Below are 17038 nucleotides of genomic sequence, written 5' to 3'. Positions count from 1 at the left end.
TATTTTGTGCAGATTAGCTGAGCAGTTTTAGAAATCATTTGGCAGCTTTTTACTGTTATAAACTGGATTTAATTCTTAGCTAAAATACCTTCTGCACTAAGCTTTCCTCTTCAGCTATTAAGAACATGCTGCAAGCTTTTTAGACAGTTAAACTTTATTCTATACACATGCAGATCTACTTATGTACTTGACACACACACACGGGAATACTTTACAACCAAAAGGTACCTTTTAATGAACAGGCAGCAATTTTCCCATAAAAGCAGAATGGCTTACATGCTAATGTGGGTTTCTTCACTTCTGGTCATTGTATACTGAAAGATAATGTTCCTTAAAACAAGGCCTATTCCTCCTCCCACTAAAGTCAAGTAGGATCAGGATTGGGTCTCTAGACTGAAAATGTAATTTATGTTTTCTAAATGCCGGGTTTCAGAGCTTTATGGGGATATTAAATCCCACAGGCTAGCTCTGATTGATGAAAACGTCTCATGTCTTGCAGTTAGGGAACAAAGATGAGAGGAGGAAAGGGAGGCTTTCTGAGGGCCAAGTACCCCTTCATTACTGCAGAAGGGGCTCTGACCCAAACGCTTGACTGAAGGGCTCCTGCCTTCTGCTGCAAAGCAAGTGCAGGCCTCCTTGTGTGACACACTAATGCCACCACAACCCGCCACGGGCCTCAAAACCGCCTGCAGGTGTCGGATGGGCAGCAGATTTGAGAAAGATGAGTTGGATCTCAGTGGCCAGGTGCGCTGCTGCGATGCGATAGAGGCACCTCGCAGGCGGTCACCAGCAACAGCGTCCCACTGACATCGGCTATCCTGAAGCAGAGCCAGGCTCACCGTGGAGCAAGAGGCCGGGTCACCGTGCCGACCTCCAGGGCTGTCATACTCGGCGCCAGGCCGAGCCGCGCTGCCCGCTCTCCCGAGCGGCATGACCCTGCGGGGCGGGCTGCCGGCAACGCCCCGCTCACCGAGGGGGAGGAGGCCCGGCTGGGCTTTCCCCGGAGCGATGGCGGGCAGCGATGTCCGTAGGCCTGCAGCCCCCAGCAAAACTTCCCGCAAGACTTCCCGCCCGGTTCCTGGGCTAGGGGCGTGGCCCCGCTCCGGTCCCTCAGCGGCGCTCCGGGCCCAGGCCCCGCCCGGGCGGGGGTGCGGTAAGCTGCCAGCGGGCCGGGCGGCGGCAGCGGGTGGTCACGACCGTCCGGCGGGGCGGGGCGGCAGCGGGCACCGCCCTCGGGTCCTCGTCCCGCCTTCCCTCCGCCCCACCGCCCCCGGCCGCAGGCTCCGTCGGGGCCGGTCTGGCGGAGCAGCCCCGAAGTTTGCGGAGTGGTCGGCGGCGGGGCCATGTGGCTGCTGTGGCTGCTGCTGGGCTCGGCGGGTGAGTGCGGGCGGCGGCGGCGTCCCGGCGCGCTGCCCGGGAGCGAGGGGGCGTGCTCGGCTCGGTGGAGGAGGGCGCCAGGGCCTCCTCCCGCCTCCTCTCGGCGGCTCGTTGCGGGCTGGGCCGGGGGCGCCGCCGGTCCCCCCCCTCCTCTCGGGTCTTTTCCCCTCCCTCGGCCTGCCCCACGGCTCGCTGGGTGGGCCGTGCCGGGCGGGGATGCCCGCGGCGGGGGCGTGCGCGCGTCTTCGTCCCTTCCCTCCCTCCCCTCGGGCGTGTGCGGGGTGCTCCCGGCTTCCCCGCCGGGGGCTGTGTGGGGTCGGATGGGGCGAGGCGCTCGGAGGAGTTAGCGGGGCCGGGATGGTTCCGGGTCAGGCGCCCCTATGCCGACCCGGGCGTCGAAGCCGCCGCCGGGACGAAGGGGCTCTCTTCTCCCTTCCGAAGCCTCCCCGGGGTGGAGGCGGCTGTCGCGGGTGCAGCATTCCCCCCGCCCATGGGCAGGCAGCTGTGGCCGTTCAGCGCCGGGGCCGTGCGCCCAGGTGGAGCGCTCGGGGTCCTGCCTGGCGTCACTTGCAGTGTGGGAAGGGATTTTCTGCTTCTCGGTCAGAGCCGCCTTTCTAAAAACTTTGTACCCCCGCGGTCGGCATATGTCTGCCGGAGCCCGCGAGCTGATGATGTTTTGTGCAGCTTTGCTGCAGGTGTGAATTATTTCTGCAACATGATCTGAGCGGGCGCTTTTCCAGACGATGTAAGTAGCCTGGCTGCGTGCTGCTGTGTCTGTTCCTCAAGCGCTCCTTGGCGATGAAGTGATGACACACAGGGTGTAAAGCTCAGAGTATAAAATTCAGTTCGTTATTATTATTATTATTAAGAGTATTTGTTGTCACGAAGAACTTCTGAGTTTCACATCTTCCGTGATAAAAGCGTGGTTTGAGTTTGGGGTAGATGGGTAGGAAGGGGGAGAAGTGCAATAGGACTTGCACGGTTGAAGTTACATAACTGCAAACTTCTGCTGCAACATTCGTAAGTCTTGTGTAGGTTTGGGTGTCTTTGCAAAACTATTCCAGCAGTTCCCTTTTTTGGAAAGCTTCAGGCAAAGCTCAGGTTTGTTTAGATTGTGTTGCCTTTTTCCTTATTAATTTCCATTTCGCTGCAATAATGATGCCAAAAATTCACCTAATTATTCATAGAAGGGTATATGATGAATATATTTGCTTGTAATATCACCCTTAGATTAACACAGAGGGTTCCATCCTACAAGATACTGATCTTTATGTACGAAGATTTCCCAGTCATCCACACCCTGTATTCCTGCTCCACCTTGGCCTGGGGATAGTGGCCAAGAAGTGCTGTTTCTCCTATGGAAGTTGATACTTCAGCTTTTCAACTGCAAACTGCTGTTCTTGCACAACAGTTACCCTTCAGTTATTTAACCAGAGGCTCTGGATTACTTTGGGACAGATTCAAAGTGCTTTCTGAATATTTTTTTTTAACATGTCATGTTTTTCTTTTGAAGAATAAAGCATGTGGTCTTCGGAGATTTGCTTTTTAAATGTTGCTTCCTCTAGATGTTTTGGCACCCCTGCAAGCTTCCCATAGGGAGATCTAGTTTGTCTCTGCCTGGCCTTCACTCTGTTTTGAATTTTAGTTTTGGTAACTATTCAATCTTTTTTTGGGTACTGATGGGAAACCTTGAAACCCTGGGGATCAATTTCAGTTAAGAGAATATAAACATTGTATAGTATCTCTGTCTAAACAGTCATTCTGTTAGTGCACAGAAGCTGTTGGCTTGGATTAAGTCAGTGAAAATTTGCAAGGCAAAGTTTGATCTTTTATTTGCATCTTTATTCTTAATATTATAGTTGGATCAAATAGTGCTTTTGATCCTGAAAGGCCTTATCTGCATGGGAAAGGTTTTGTCTTGTTTTGATACACAGTGTGAATGTATGCTAGTCTGGTTTAATTTCTTTTTGGAATCACAACTGGTAATTGATCAGAAAGAGGCTATTGATCTGAAGCTTTAAGCCCCGTTCTCCGCCCGGGAGCCCCCGCGATTCCCTTGCTTTGCTTTTCCAGCCCTTGCCGCTTTTCAAGTCTCATCAAGCTCTCAGGCACATGCACACACATGCACACCCAGCCTCTTTCATCTCTCTGTGCTCTCGCCAGTATAAGCAGGTCGTGCTCAGCTCTGATCCCCTCCTGCTGCCCTGCGTGTGCCATGGTCTGACCCAGTTCCCAGCACTTTACTTTGGCTCAGCGTCAGCCCAGGAGTTCCAGGATGTGGGTTAGGTACTGCAAGGATTCCAGTTACCAACTTAGAATGTAACAACATTATCGGGTTAAGCTAATGTCGAAGGTTTGTTGGTTAGAAAACAAGCATCTGTATTTATCTTCTTTCACAGTTTGGATTACTTAAGTAATAGAAACTGAGCTACACAGAGTTATGGTGAGTTTAGGAAAGGATTGCTTCAGAGGATTGCATGTATGTTACAGCCGAATAAACCAATAAAATGTAAACAGCACATAAAAGAAAAATGAAATCTGTAATCCTGACTCCTGCTGTGGTGTATCTTTAGGACGAAACATTGTTTTATTCAAAGAAACCTAACTCTAGCAAATACATTTTGAACATAGATTTACATAATTTTTTTTCTTCAACCTGTATATTGTCCATTGAGAGAGGTGATGGCAGGAGTCACAAATATTTAGCTAAATGAAATGCTTTTAAAAAGTATGATTACAAAGTGAGTGGAAAAGGAAGATTACTTTTTCTGACAGCTACGAAACCTTGCTGTTTTAGCCATAAAGTAGTTCTTAAAAATGCTGGTCAGCTCTCTGGAGAGTCAGAATGCAGTGCACAGCTGGAATTCCTGAGGGTGCCCCCAAGATGTCACAGTTCAGTGTAAGGACCTTTCTGATACATAAACCAAATATATAACGCAGATATTACAGCTCTTAAAATAACACTTGACCTGCTTTGTGTTAAGGGAAGAGAGGCTTTTGTATCTTGTTCCCTCTAGTCTTTTGGTCTGAGACTGTTGGAATTGGAACCTGGTTCTACAGACAGCATAAACATACGGAGCTACATGTGTGCTTTCATCACAGTTTGCAGTTACATCTTAAAAGCTTGGAAAAAACCAGAACATCCCCAACTCAAGCAGGGGTAGGAGCTGCTTAAAGAATAATGTTACTACGTTAACCTATGTTGTGTAATAGCTAGCTGAAAACTTCCACATGCAACTGCTACTTCCATGTAGAACTTTGTACTGATGTTCAAAGGTGTTGCTTTTAGTCAAATTTCTTTGCTGAAAAGCTCTGTGTGTTGCATGAGAAGAGCACTGCTAAATACTGTCCTGCTCCACTGCTGTGTAAGTAGTGAAAGCAAGATGACTGCTCTCTAGTTGGAACTCATGTCTGTCTTGTGTATACAGTATACCTGTTTGCTATTTTTGATGCAGTCCTCTTTAAAACTCTTACACTGGGTCTGATGCCTCATAACCAGTGTTTGTCTGTCTCGATACACAAGCAGCTGTGGCCTCAGTATGTTAGAGATGGACAAGGATTCTTGTAGTAGTTTTGGCAAGCCGAGAAACTTCCAACCTGGCAAAGTAATAGGAGAAATAGGTGATACATCTTCAGCAAATAGCCAGTGCTTATTGTGTAAGTCTGACAGTTGTGATGAGAGTGGCTGAGGAGTACTAAACCTAGTACAAAGCTCTGCATCCATGCTGGGAAGAATGTATGTGATTTGTTGCAGTAGCCAGCACACACAAATAGGTTCTCTTAGTTTCTGGTTGTTGGATGTTTGATTTGTGTGGCTGTTGTCACACTTGACTCTTGCAAGTACCTTTTTGATGCGGGAACTGATGTAAGCAGATGATGATTTTGTGGGTATTGTGTGAATGTCAGGGATTTTGAAGTGAAAAGTGTGTGCCTTTGGCTAGATTTCTATAGGTTCCTGTTTGTCCTCAAGTGTGGAGAGTTGCAGGGCCCAGGAGCTTCCAGCCATCCCATCTCACTTGGGATAGGTAACTGTGCCACAACAGTAGCCTGCAGTTGCCAAGGACCATGAGGGTGAAAGCTTGCTTGTGATGTTGCAGTCACATGTTGTGATAGGAAGGGGAGGTTGTTAACTATAAAACAGGGGGTAAAACTGCACCATTTGGTACAAATGTGAAATAAAACTTGCTAAGCTTACAGTCAGTCTGCAGTGCCTGATACACTGGAAGAGTAGCAAGCTCCATACTTCTATGAATGAAAAAATATCCTGGTGACACTACAGTATGTTTGTTGTGACAACAGTAACTTGCATCCTACTTCCATTTGGATGCTGATTATCTATCTACCAGGTGAGGCATAAAATGGATCTCTTTGCTGTAAATCTGGCAGACTGTAACAAAGAGATGATGCATTGTTAGGTGGCAATGATGAAATGAGCTGAGGTTCAAGCATCTCTGTTTCAGGACAGTACTACAGGAAGGCCTGATGCAAAATTAATTTATCACCTGGGGACACACAGTGTTTGTTGTTTTGGTTTTTTTTTTTTTTCCAAACTGGTAAATCTTACCAGAATAGTTTCTGTGTTACGTCCTGCCCTGTGGTTGCTCTTCCTGTCTGTGTAAGCAAAAATGCAGTAATGGAGCAAGGCTGAAAAATCTGTAGTGTAAGATCTGCTGTGATGGCAGCAGTGTTCTCCATTCCGGTATCTGTTTTGTTGTGGAAGCTAATGATTAATTTTACGAATTGATAGGATGCCTTATAAGGATGCCTTGTAGGCTGTCTCTGTACAGTTGTCGTACCTGCTGCAGACTGAGCATGTGTATGTCCTTTGGTAGATGGCACTGCGCTGAGTACTTAGAGTGGCATTTTCAAGTTTGAACTTGAAAAAGGTTTCATTATCAGCAGGTAGGTTTTGTAGATGAGGAGGGAGAAAGATTTTGCATCTCGGGAGTTAATTCTTGGGTTTGGGTGTTTTTCTTATTTCAAGTATTAAAGCAAAACTCTTCTGCTTTGGCAAGATCTCCTAACAGGATATGCTAAGATGCAAAATGGAACATTTCAAGTGCAACCAGTTCTAATGATGTATTTTAAGATATCTCTGAAGTGAAACATTGAATTGACAATCTGCTCTTTGCCTCAAACATAAGTAGATCATGGCTGGACGTAATTGCATAGTGAGCCATTAGTATAATCAGTTTATCAAAAATTTACTGGCTGCTGAAGAATTTTTGTTTCATATGTGTTTAAAAAAACCCAAACCCAACACAACAAAGATGAAAACTTAAATAGCTTAAGGAAAAAAACCCTAAACTTGGCAAGCAGCCCTGCAGAAAGCATTTAACTAAATTAGTATCTCTGATAATGAAACTTCTAACTTACATGATCAGTGGAGCTTTACATTTGCTGTGGACTGAGTATGTATCCAGATACTTGCTTATTTGACATGCAGAAACTAGTTAAATTGCAGTAACTTGATCATGCATTTGAGTGTTGTGTTTTTGGTTTGGTGTTGTATTAACACAAGAGGCTGCATAAAAAACTCTGACAGTTTAGGCCAAACATACAGTGTATGCAGTATTGGGTATCAAGGCAGAAAAGCCCTTTTAAGGGAGAAGATGCTATAATTGGTTTTGGTGTGTTTGTGTTTTAATTTGCATGTGGGAAATGTTAAGAAGATCTCTAAATGGAGCTGTTGGTGTGTCTGCTCATTCTTGGTTTTGGTTCCTTGCACAGATGCCCACATTTTGGTTGCAAAGGAGCTTGTGGAATCAGGTACCTGATTTAGCCCCAGCTTATTGAAATACATCCTATTTGAAAGCTCAAGAGAAATAATAGGTAGCTCCTGTTAGTGTGAGAAATGTGCTGAAGGACGGAGAATCGTGGGTGGATAAACAAAAGGGCCCAGATGCACGAAATCGAAATGGAAGCAGTTTGCAGCAGGGTGGCTAATGAGAACTTTCTCCCCTGTGATCCTTAAGCCTTCTTCCTGCCATGGCCTGAGCAACTGTGAACATGCACACAAAACATGTCAAGCAAAGTTGCCTTTTGTGTGAGTTAAACAGTTTTGTAAGTTGATATGCCCAGTGCGTGACGTTGGGGTGAGCAGGGAGCTGAGTTAATGAGTGGAAGGTAGAACTCTGCTAAAATGATCTCCGTACCATAAGAACGAGGTCTGTGTATACCCTCTGTGTGGGTTGATTTAGGACCAGGGGCTGGTGGACTCATAGCAGGTCTAGGGAGATCCTGATATTGTATCCTCTGAGCTGGGAAGTTTGTTTTTAAATGGGTTTAGTATCTCTCAGTGAACCTGTGAGGCTGAGTTTATCAAAGGTTGGCAAGTCTGTAAGTTGGATATGGTTGAAGTGTGCTGTTGTGTTAGGAAATAGTTTATTTCAGTAGGGCAAAAAATACTGGGGGTTTTTGGGTTATGGGTTGGTTGGTTTTGTTTTTTTAGTGATGTATTTCGGACTAGGGTCTGGGGGTGGGTTTTGTTTTTCATTTAGTTGGTATCCTTTTAAATGAAAGGAAAATTCCCAAGCGCCACACCTCGCTATGGGTGTCTGGAATGTTTGTTACCTTTCATCCACTTACAGATATATTCCACATGGGTCCCGGGGAACATGATGGGAGCGATTCCTAGTTTTGGTGTTCTTTTGTAGAAGATTTTAGATAGAAACCAATTACATCATAGTAGGTAGTCTATGTCTGTCTCTGTTGAAGCAGCTGCGTGCATTGGATGAGAAGTTCAATTTAAGTAACGTTTCCCTGTGGGGATTTATCTCTGCTTTTGATAAAATGCGGTAATGCCACTGTAGCAAGTAGGTTGTGGTCCCATTAAACATTAAGATGTGAATTCTGGCTACTAGGTATCACTTTGTGTTCAGAGCCTTCATTCCTTGGAGACCTTTCTCTTGCTTTATATATTTTGCACAAATTTATCACTTCAGTTGTTAACGAGTCAGATGATGGTTACTGCTCCAGACTAAATGCAGTTGCCAGCCTATCTGTGTGAGCTGAAGGTCTCCAGTCAGCTGGGCAACGTTGTGGAGGTTCTTAGTGCTGCAGGTTCTACTCCAGGTTGTATTGCTGATCAGCACAATGACTTTGGGCAAGATCTATTTTTTTTTCCCCTCAGTGTACTCACTCCCCTCTTTACCTGTTTTATAAGGGTTTTTTTGGACACTAACTCTTTCTTCCCATCTTTCTTTTATGCCATTAGAACTACGCTAATTTTAGTCAAGCTATACACTGCATATAACAACTGGTCTATCTTTCTACAGTTCAAAATACCTCTTTGCCTTGAAGAACTGTTCTCTCTTGCTAGTAGGGGTAGGATGTAAGATAAGTAGATTTTTCTTGATATGATTAAATTTTCTCAAGTATTCCTATTTTTGCATCGTGTTCATTTTGTTGTTATAGTAAAGTCAGTAAGATTCTTCACACATCGTGGTACACTTCATCTTTCTTCTTGATTTGGATCTTATATTCTTTGGAAGTGTTCAAGGCCAGGTTGGATGAGGATTTGGGCAACCTGGGCTAGTGGAGGGTGTCCCTGCCCATGGCAGGGGGTTGGAACTAGATGATCTTTGAGGTCCCTTCCAACCCAAACTGTTGTGTGATTCTATGAATACAAAATCCCTGATCCAGGAAACTTTAATGCATAGGATGATATTAGGCTGCTGCCTCCCTTCTACCTGTCCTTGTCCCTATCCGTTGTTTAGTTGTGCTGTGTGTGAAGGCCTGGAACTGACTATGTGGAACTTCTGATGTAGCTGAGTTTGGATGGTCATATTTCTTTAGAGCAGACTGCTTGAGAGTTGGTCTCCCTGGGTTCTTGGTACAGTTTTACAAGTGATTTGTGCATCTTGAGCAGATTACTCAATTCATCAGGGATAATTTATTAAGTGCAATTAATATTTACTTGATACACAATGCAAGTTGTGCATGTATAAATGGCTAAATAATTTATGAATGTGGACACTGTTAGAGAGATTGATATAAAGCATGCTAGAGCAGTTCCTTGTGTCGTTAAATACGCCCAGTAGCTCTACTTTGCTTCACTTGCCAAAACACATCAATTCTTCATGAAGAGATAAATTGATAGAGTCAGAATGTATGACCTCCAAATGAAACATACTGCAGTTAATGAACTTCAAAAGCAAAAGAACTCCTCTAACTTGCTAACCAGCCTGCCAGTCAATGGCACAAGTCGCTGTTGTGACTAAGACCAAAACTGTGCAATCTTAAGAGCTGAGTGGAACTGCACACTACTAAAATGAGTACATGGTCTAACTGGAAGTTGAAGTGCAGGTGTTTTGTCTTGAGGAGAATGGCTGTCTACCAGAAGAATTTGGGGTTCTGATGCTGTTCTTGGGTGGGTAATCTTGTGTTGGGGGATTAAATCTTCCGTGATCTGAACAACAGTAAGAAATATGTCGTATGGAGGACTTGACATTAGTGTAAAACAGTGTACAGCTTTGCTTGTTGGGGTAACTGGAAAGACATGATGCAGACACTGAGATCAAGATGCGCTTGGGCCAGCAGAATGCAAACTGCACTTGTGAAATCCTGGAGTCTGGAAGAACTACTTGCTACTCAATCAGTTTTAAAAGACTTAAGTCATTAAACTAATTAGGCATAATTCAAAATTGGCTAACAAGCAACAGCAATGTGTTTGTGGTGATTGCTGTCTATACAAACTTTAAAAGGCTTTTATTCTTTTCTTTTAAGACAGGATTTTTGAAAGGTGGAAAGAAGGTGGAGAGGAAGCAAAAAAATCTATGTGGCTGATATTAGTCACATCTCTTAATAAAGTACTGGCTGGGTTTCACATACCTGTTTGTGAGTGAAATAAATGCCTGAATGGAGTTCAGGTAGAATTGTAAAAGGCAAACAAACTAAACCCGAAATAAACCACAGCATTGTGAACTTTTAATGCACAGATCATTCACTTCACCATGTGATTGAGGTTCTTTTATTAAATTCATTTCTGTTGGAATTCTGATTTACATTCTCTAAGAAAAATTTGCTTGCCAGCCCTTTCTTAGAAGGTGACATCTAGGCATTTTCAATCTTGTGAATGTGCTTGTTTTAAATATCAGCTAGTGCAAAGTTAAGAGAAAAGTGAAGCCTTGTAATGTTTCAGTCTGTAAACTGTATTACACTCTATTACTCTTTTACACTCAGATGGAGGACTTCACCTTAAATCTGCAAGCAGTGTGCATTTCAGGAACAAATTCTTTTTTGCTTCTTTGAGAAAGGAGCCACCATGTGCAATGAATAAACCCAGTGTATACTTCTGACCAAAGATCAAAGTGATCTGACTAGAACATCAATAGATTACCTGTAAAGTAAAAAGGATGTTGATAGTAGAGTTCCTGAGAGCATTTATAAACAATACCAATTGTCAGTACCGGTTGTACCCTAAAAATCATCCATGAAGAGCTTCTAAATTGCAAGTTTGAGGTAGAGCGATGTTGTCAGCTTTCTTGTTTTCTATTAGGACTGCTGACAGCATCACGTTTTTAAACATTTTTTTCATTGCAACTTTTCTCTTCCAAAAAAGAGTTCAGAATAGTTTGTGACCTTTTTCATACTTGAATTATGTGTACATTAAGGAGAAGAGCACAATTAACCATTTTTCTTCTTCCTTCCAGTTTTCATAAAATGTAGATACAAATGTTTTACAGCACAATTTCCTATTTGCACTGCTGTCCAAAATGCAGATTCATTACCTGGTGTGCAGCAAGCCAGTTCCCACCTGCAGAGGAGATTCAGGTCTAGCTGCTTGGTGAGTTTCCACAACTCGAGCACTCCCAAAGCTTTTGCCATTCTTATGCAAAACTATGGTTATCAGTTATAGCAGAAATGCTCAGTGTTGTCTCCTGTAGTAGCTTTGAAAGGCTTTCAAAGTTAAAGGTTCTCTACTTATTAATGACTTCTACATGGGTTAGACTTCAGTGTCTAATTAGATTGGTTATCCTTAAAATTTCTAATGGGATCCTTGAAAATCTGCCAAGGAACTATATTGGGTTTTGGATGAATTGTTTTAATGGAGCTCTGCCCTGCTATTTGGTTAAACCTTCAGGGTAGCCTCAGGCTGCTTACTTTACAATTTCCTTGTGTTATCTATAGATAAATGTCCACCTTATTGGAGCTTAATGGCCAATTAGCTGAGTCAAATGAAATCTGAAAATACAAAAAGCAGTTTTGATGACTAGCAGGATATTCTTGTCCTAACTGATGTTGAATCCAGGGTTGCTGGCCTGCTGACTGTCACTGCTTCTTGTTAAGTAGTCCTGTGGGAAAGTCTGTTCAGCCTGTAAAACAAAGTTTATCTAATTTTCCCCTGCAGTTTTGGTGCCTCCTTTGTTTGCTCATCAACAGTAGCAAAATTAGCCAGCCCACTTTTGTGAACCCTCTTTCCCATTTAAGAAGCAATTTATGTAACTTCCTTTGGGCCTGTATCACAGACCTATGTAGGGCCTGTCAGATTCTGTTAAAATTAAACGTATGTGACCTAAACTTCTAAAATATTATCAGGCATTGGAACAGGCTGCCCAGGGAGGCAGTTGAGTCAGAGACCTTGGATGTATTTAAAAGGCAGGTAGATGAGGTACTTAGGGATATGGTTTACTGGAGGACAGGTATGGTTGGATTCGATGATCTCAAAGGTCTTTTCCAATCTAGTGATTCTGTGGTCATCTCTGGTTTGGATGGGAAACCTGTCTGTTGTGGGATATGTTGAAGGGGCAGTGACTTTTGGGAAATGGGGCGCTCTTCGCTTTAGCCAGTCTGGCCTTTGAAGGTGGAATGACTTGGGTGTTTGGGGATTTTTTGCACACCCCTTTAAGAAAACTAACTCTTCATAGATATAGTAAATATTCCAGTCTTGTTTATTTCAGTTTGGAAGGACTGTGTTGGCCTGTTGTTTTGGAAAAAAATGTGTTGCTGAAATGCTGTAGCAAACGTTTTGGTTGGACAACAGTTTGAGTCAGATCAACTGTCAAAATGAAACCCTAGGTGCCAGCAGCTGTACCAAGACCTAGTCATTGCATATTTCCAGGGCTAAGTCATTCAGAATACCTTGAAATGTGCAAGTTTATAATGGCTTTTAAACAAGCATCCCAAAACAGAAGGGATAGATAGGTATGTATGTATGCAACAGAAAAACAGAAATTGACACTATGCATATAAGAAAAAGGGCTGTTAATTTCTGTATCTAAAATAACTGGAATTTTGTAGGTCCAAGGACAGCTTACCTCCATAGAGAGCCACTGTATGAACTGTGCCTTGCTGGTAGTTGCACAGGCAGTAGTTTGGGAAGTTGCCATTTCAACTTGTATAGGGTGGACTTACCCATACTTTCATCAGAATCCCTGGTCTGAATATGAACTGCATATCTGTGCAAAAATGTTTTGTTATGATTTTGGCTGTTTGCTACTGAGGAATGAATTATTCAAAATATACCTGTGGGCTTTAATATTAATACTTGGCATTTTTTATGATGGTTCTTAAAAATAGCTTCTGTATTTGGAAAAGTACTGATCAGTATATATCTTCAGGTACCCGTCTCTTCAGCAGGACAGAAGAATAAATTATGGGTCCTTGCAGGATTCCCATGGGATAGGAGAGCATTAGTAATCCTTAACAAATAAGGAAAACTGAAGCCAAGGAAAGCAGAGTAATATGATCATATAAGACATCTGTGGCAGGGCTGAACCCTGTCTCCAGTCTTCTCAAATTCCACCCAGAAAGCAGCCCTTTCCTAAAAGGGAACCTGTCTGCAAGGCTCGACCATGTCGTAAGTACTGACATTAATCTTCCTCCTCCTGAAGCTTACATTGGCAACATTCCTGTTGGGGAGTAGACTGGGAGTTGGCTCACTAGCATTACACTATTGTGTTGTTTAATGCAGCATCATGGTGTCTAAAACCAGTTGGATGGCATATGGGTGTCACTTTGTAAAGGGGAATCTGTATCTGCCTCAACTCTGGCAACTGCTGTTGAGGGTGAAAGTTGTAGGGATGTCAGAGTTTATGTTGAAATGCATGTTGCCAGTATGTAGGGCTGTCTGGTAAGCTTGATGAAGAACTGGGGAGGGGCAGGAGGGATGATACAATGTGCAATGAATGCTCATGTCTTCCCGTGTCTGTTTGGTTTTTAATAGGACAGACAGATAATGATATTAGTGTAAAGCTCGGGTGTGAAGTACAGTAAGAGTAAACTGTGTTCTCTTTCCTAGGTTACTTTTGTGCATTAATGATAGGAAATGTGCTGCCTGTGTGGTATTATTGACAGCTGAGTGGCTGGCAAGAGTGTTTTAAATCCAAGACTGAATACCTTGGCTTTCTACTGAGCTTCTAGTTGAATTTATTTGCATTGGCACAAAAGTCGGCTGACTTGAAGACATGCTATACAGAGACGTAAAATATCTTGAAATAGTAGGGCTTGAAGACCTTCTTTTCTCAGTGGCAAATTCTGCCACTGAACACATGTTGCAGATTACATTTTCAAGTGGATTTTTCCTGGCTCCCATTTCGCTGCCCCTTGCTTTGAACACGGTCTTTTTTTCTTTTTGCGTGTGAAAAGGTAGTAAAATCTGGTGACTGAAATTCCTGACGTTTGCACACTGTGCTTCTCTCAAGTGGGAACATGTTCCATATGAATAAAGTGGGACGTAAATCGGGGTGATGTGTGGTTATGTACAAATAGAACTAAGATAATGTCCTAGATATAACAACAATCCTTGGCAGTGCATCACATCAAGGCAAATGGTTTGCTGCTGCCCACTTTATACCTCACTTAAAATGGGGATATCACTTTCCCACCTCACTTTCTTTAGTTTCATAAATGTTGCTAAGTGCTCAGTTCCCCAAAGTGGGTGTCATCAATTATTCATTATCACTTAATTGCCAGAGTTGATTTCTGATTGATTTGATAACTAGGATGCTAGGAATTTGTATGCTTCTCCTGTCACTTCCATTTCACTGATTTTGCCCGTGTGTCATGTGGGAATTGTCTACATGCCTTTTCACTCTTCTTTCATGGATGTTTTGCCCTGTGGCCACAATAAAACTGGAGTAGAAGCTTATAAAAAGAATAGGGCAAACAGCCTCAGATGGGGTTGTGGATTTCTTCTTCAATCAGCAGCATCTCTAAAAAAGTCTGAATCACAGGCTGGAGTTGGAGGGCTCAGTCCTGCACCTATGATACGCGGTCATCATGTGTCACTTCTATTTGTCTTGTTCAGGTAGAGAGTTCAAAGTGCTTAAAGGTTTTTTGGTTTTGTCTGATGCTGTTGTCTATAAGCTTGGCTGAGAAGACTGATTCAGTTGTCCCTCTTATATCCCTACTTTGAAGCATGTGTGAGCTATTTCTGATGCTTTTCTATTGTAGTGGGAATATGTAGTTCTGGAGGGGATGAGAGTTGCAGTTGTATTTTGCTTTCTTTATGTTGAGTGGATGTACTTTAAATTGTACCATCAGAGGTGAGGATCTGGAATTAGGCAGGTTCTCATTCCAGTGTGTCCTGACTGCAAATGAGTCTCCCGGGGTGGAGTATGGCAAATTTCTTTTATGGCAGTAAAAAGAAATTTGGACACTAGAGAGGGGATTTTTAAAATGTGCTGGAAAATAATGTGGTGGTGGTTTCATAGGATAGTCTCTGTTCTGCATAGGTTATGAACTAAAATACAAATGAGGAAGTAGCGTAGTGTCACAGCTTTAGATATGTAGAAATAAGAGGTGAGGAAGGACTCCTGGTTTATCTGTACAGTTTATCCCCTGAGGCTATTTAAGCATCTTTAATCTGCTTTGTTTTGGATGAAGGTTCAAAGGTACATAACCACAGCAGAACTTTAATCATAGTATCTTCTGATCACTTTCTTACCACTGGGGACGTTGTCTTTATCTTACAGAACCTGAACCATTTAATGCTTGTGCAGGTTCGGCAGCATGAAATGTTCCCGAAGCCTGTGCTACGTACACGTTCTGTAGACTGGGAAATTCTTAGTGGGCATCTCGGTAATGGCAGTAATGAAGCTGCAAAGTTACCTTGCTTGTAGCAGTGTTTGGGGAAGGATGGACCTTCCTGACTGCTGGAAGTTACTCTGTACCATAGGCAGTAGATCTTTAGAAGAAGTAAGAAATTAACTTTCCCCAGAGAGCTCATTTCTTTGGCACAGCCTCCAGGTAGCTGAAAGGACACGTACTGCCACTGCTACTTGTCTGTTTCTCCCATCTTCTCTTTGGAGTCAGCATATGGCATGTTATAGATGAGATGCTGTTCCAGCAATCTTAGTGACTGTGTAACTTTCATTGCCAGCTCAAGGACACCTGTGTTTGGGATATTGTATCAGATTCAGGTGTTCAAGTTTACACACAGAATGAACTTGTATGTTTTGCTGGTGGTAACACCTCAGATAAGTTTGTGCAGTCATCAGCCATAATGCAGTTGATAATTCAAGTATTCCTTTGAAGCTTATTTCTTTGGAAATCTGGAGAAAACAGCCATAGTGCAAAGAGCTCGTGGATAATTTAAGTGCTGCTGGTTGAGCCACATCGTCTGCTTTGTGTATGAAATGCATGAGTATGGTGTAGGACACTTAGAGCCTGGCCTGTGTTAACCAAGTACAGGGGGTAGAGTCCTGGGAAAGTTTTAACATTCCATTATATTTTCTGTATCTTAATTTTCTCCTTTCTTACTTTCAGCTCTTTCACAGAATATGGATCAGTGTACGTTGTCAAAAGTAGTAGTATTTCTGTGCTAATTTCCTGAATCAGAAATATTCATATCCATAGCTTGCAGCAAAGCAGTGGGTGCATAAATCTTTATATGTTAGAGATTATACTGTGTTTGAATATGTGAGAATTAATTGCATATGAGGCTAGGAAAGTGGAAAAGACCTGTAGTAATCGCATTCAGCCTTTTACGAGTGATTAAAAATTTAAGCTAAATTAATTGTATGTATTAATCGAACTTCACACCTTTTTCCTGGTTAAAAGGGACTAACCCTTCAACAAGAAAGAAGCCCTGTTGCTGAAGTAGAAAGCAAAGACAGCTTAAATGCTTCCAATATAACAGACAAGTCTACAGTTCTTTTCTCCTGCAACCACATGGCTATTAAGAGTTACATTATTGATGAAGCATTGCTGAAGGAAGCCACTCCTGACTGTCGGCTATCCTCTTTCCTCTGTGCTGGTTGCCAGGGTCACAGGAGTCTCATTCCACATGAAGCAGTGTGAGATGTAGACAGGTTTTCTTCAAGATTTGAGGTGGAGAATGCAGCTGAGTGGACAGTATCTTTCACAAAACTGAGTTTTTCTAGTTCTTGAATGCATGGAATTTACGTTACAATCCTCTTACGTGCTGGCAAATGAGGTGGTCTGGAATGAACTGGTCTGGGAGGCCCCTGCATGGGTGTCTCTGAAAACAAACTAGCTGGATGTATTATGTAGGATATGAGGTTGCAGGTTATCCAGTAACATCACACGTCTCTTGTGATGGTGCTTATCCTGTGTCCTAGACAGTATGGCTTATTGTCTTCTGTTGGCATATAATGTGTCCTGCTAGCAGGATGGTATAGCTGTCCTATTAAATTGCTGTGACAGGGTGTCACTAAGCATTAGTATTTATAAAGAGGAACACAATTTTTTGGAAGCA

General features: G+C 43.0%; 1 protein-coding gene across 1 annotated transcript in view; it reads left to right on the top strand.

Annotated features, from left to right (window-relative positions):
* Positions 1-1343: 1343 nt before the first annotated feature.
* Positions 1344-17038, top strand: part of LDLRAD3 (low density lipoprotein receptor class A domain containing 3) — a gene marked incomplete at both ends in the record, with an annotated part of 99810 nt that continues 84115 nt past the window's right edge. The window contains one exon of the mRNA XM_084264231.1: positions 1344-1377. Coding sequence (XP_084120357.1) covers positions 1344-1377 — 34 coding nt within the window. The remainder of the gene's footprint in view (positions 1378-17038) is intronic.

This window comes from Gallinula chloropus (genome assembly GCF_964237585.1).
Source record: "Gallinula chloropus genome assembly, chromosome: 4".
Lineage (NCBI taxonomy): Eukaryota > Metazoa > Chordata > Aves > Gruiformes > Rallidae > Gallinula > Gallinula chloropus.
Note: the sequence above shows the minus strand (reverse complement) of the source record. Positions and strands in the feature narration are given on the sequence as shown.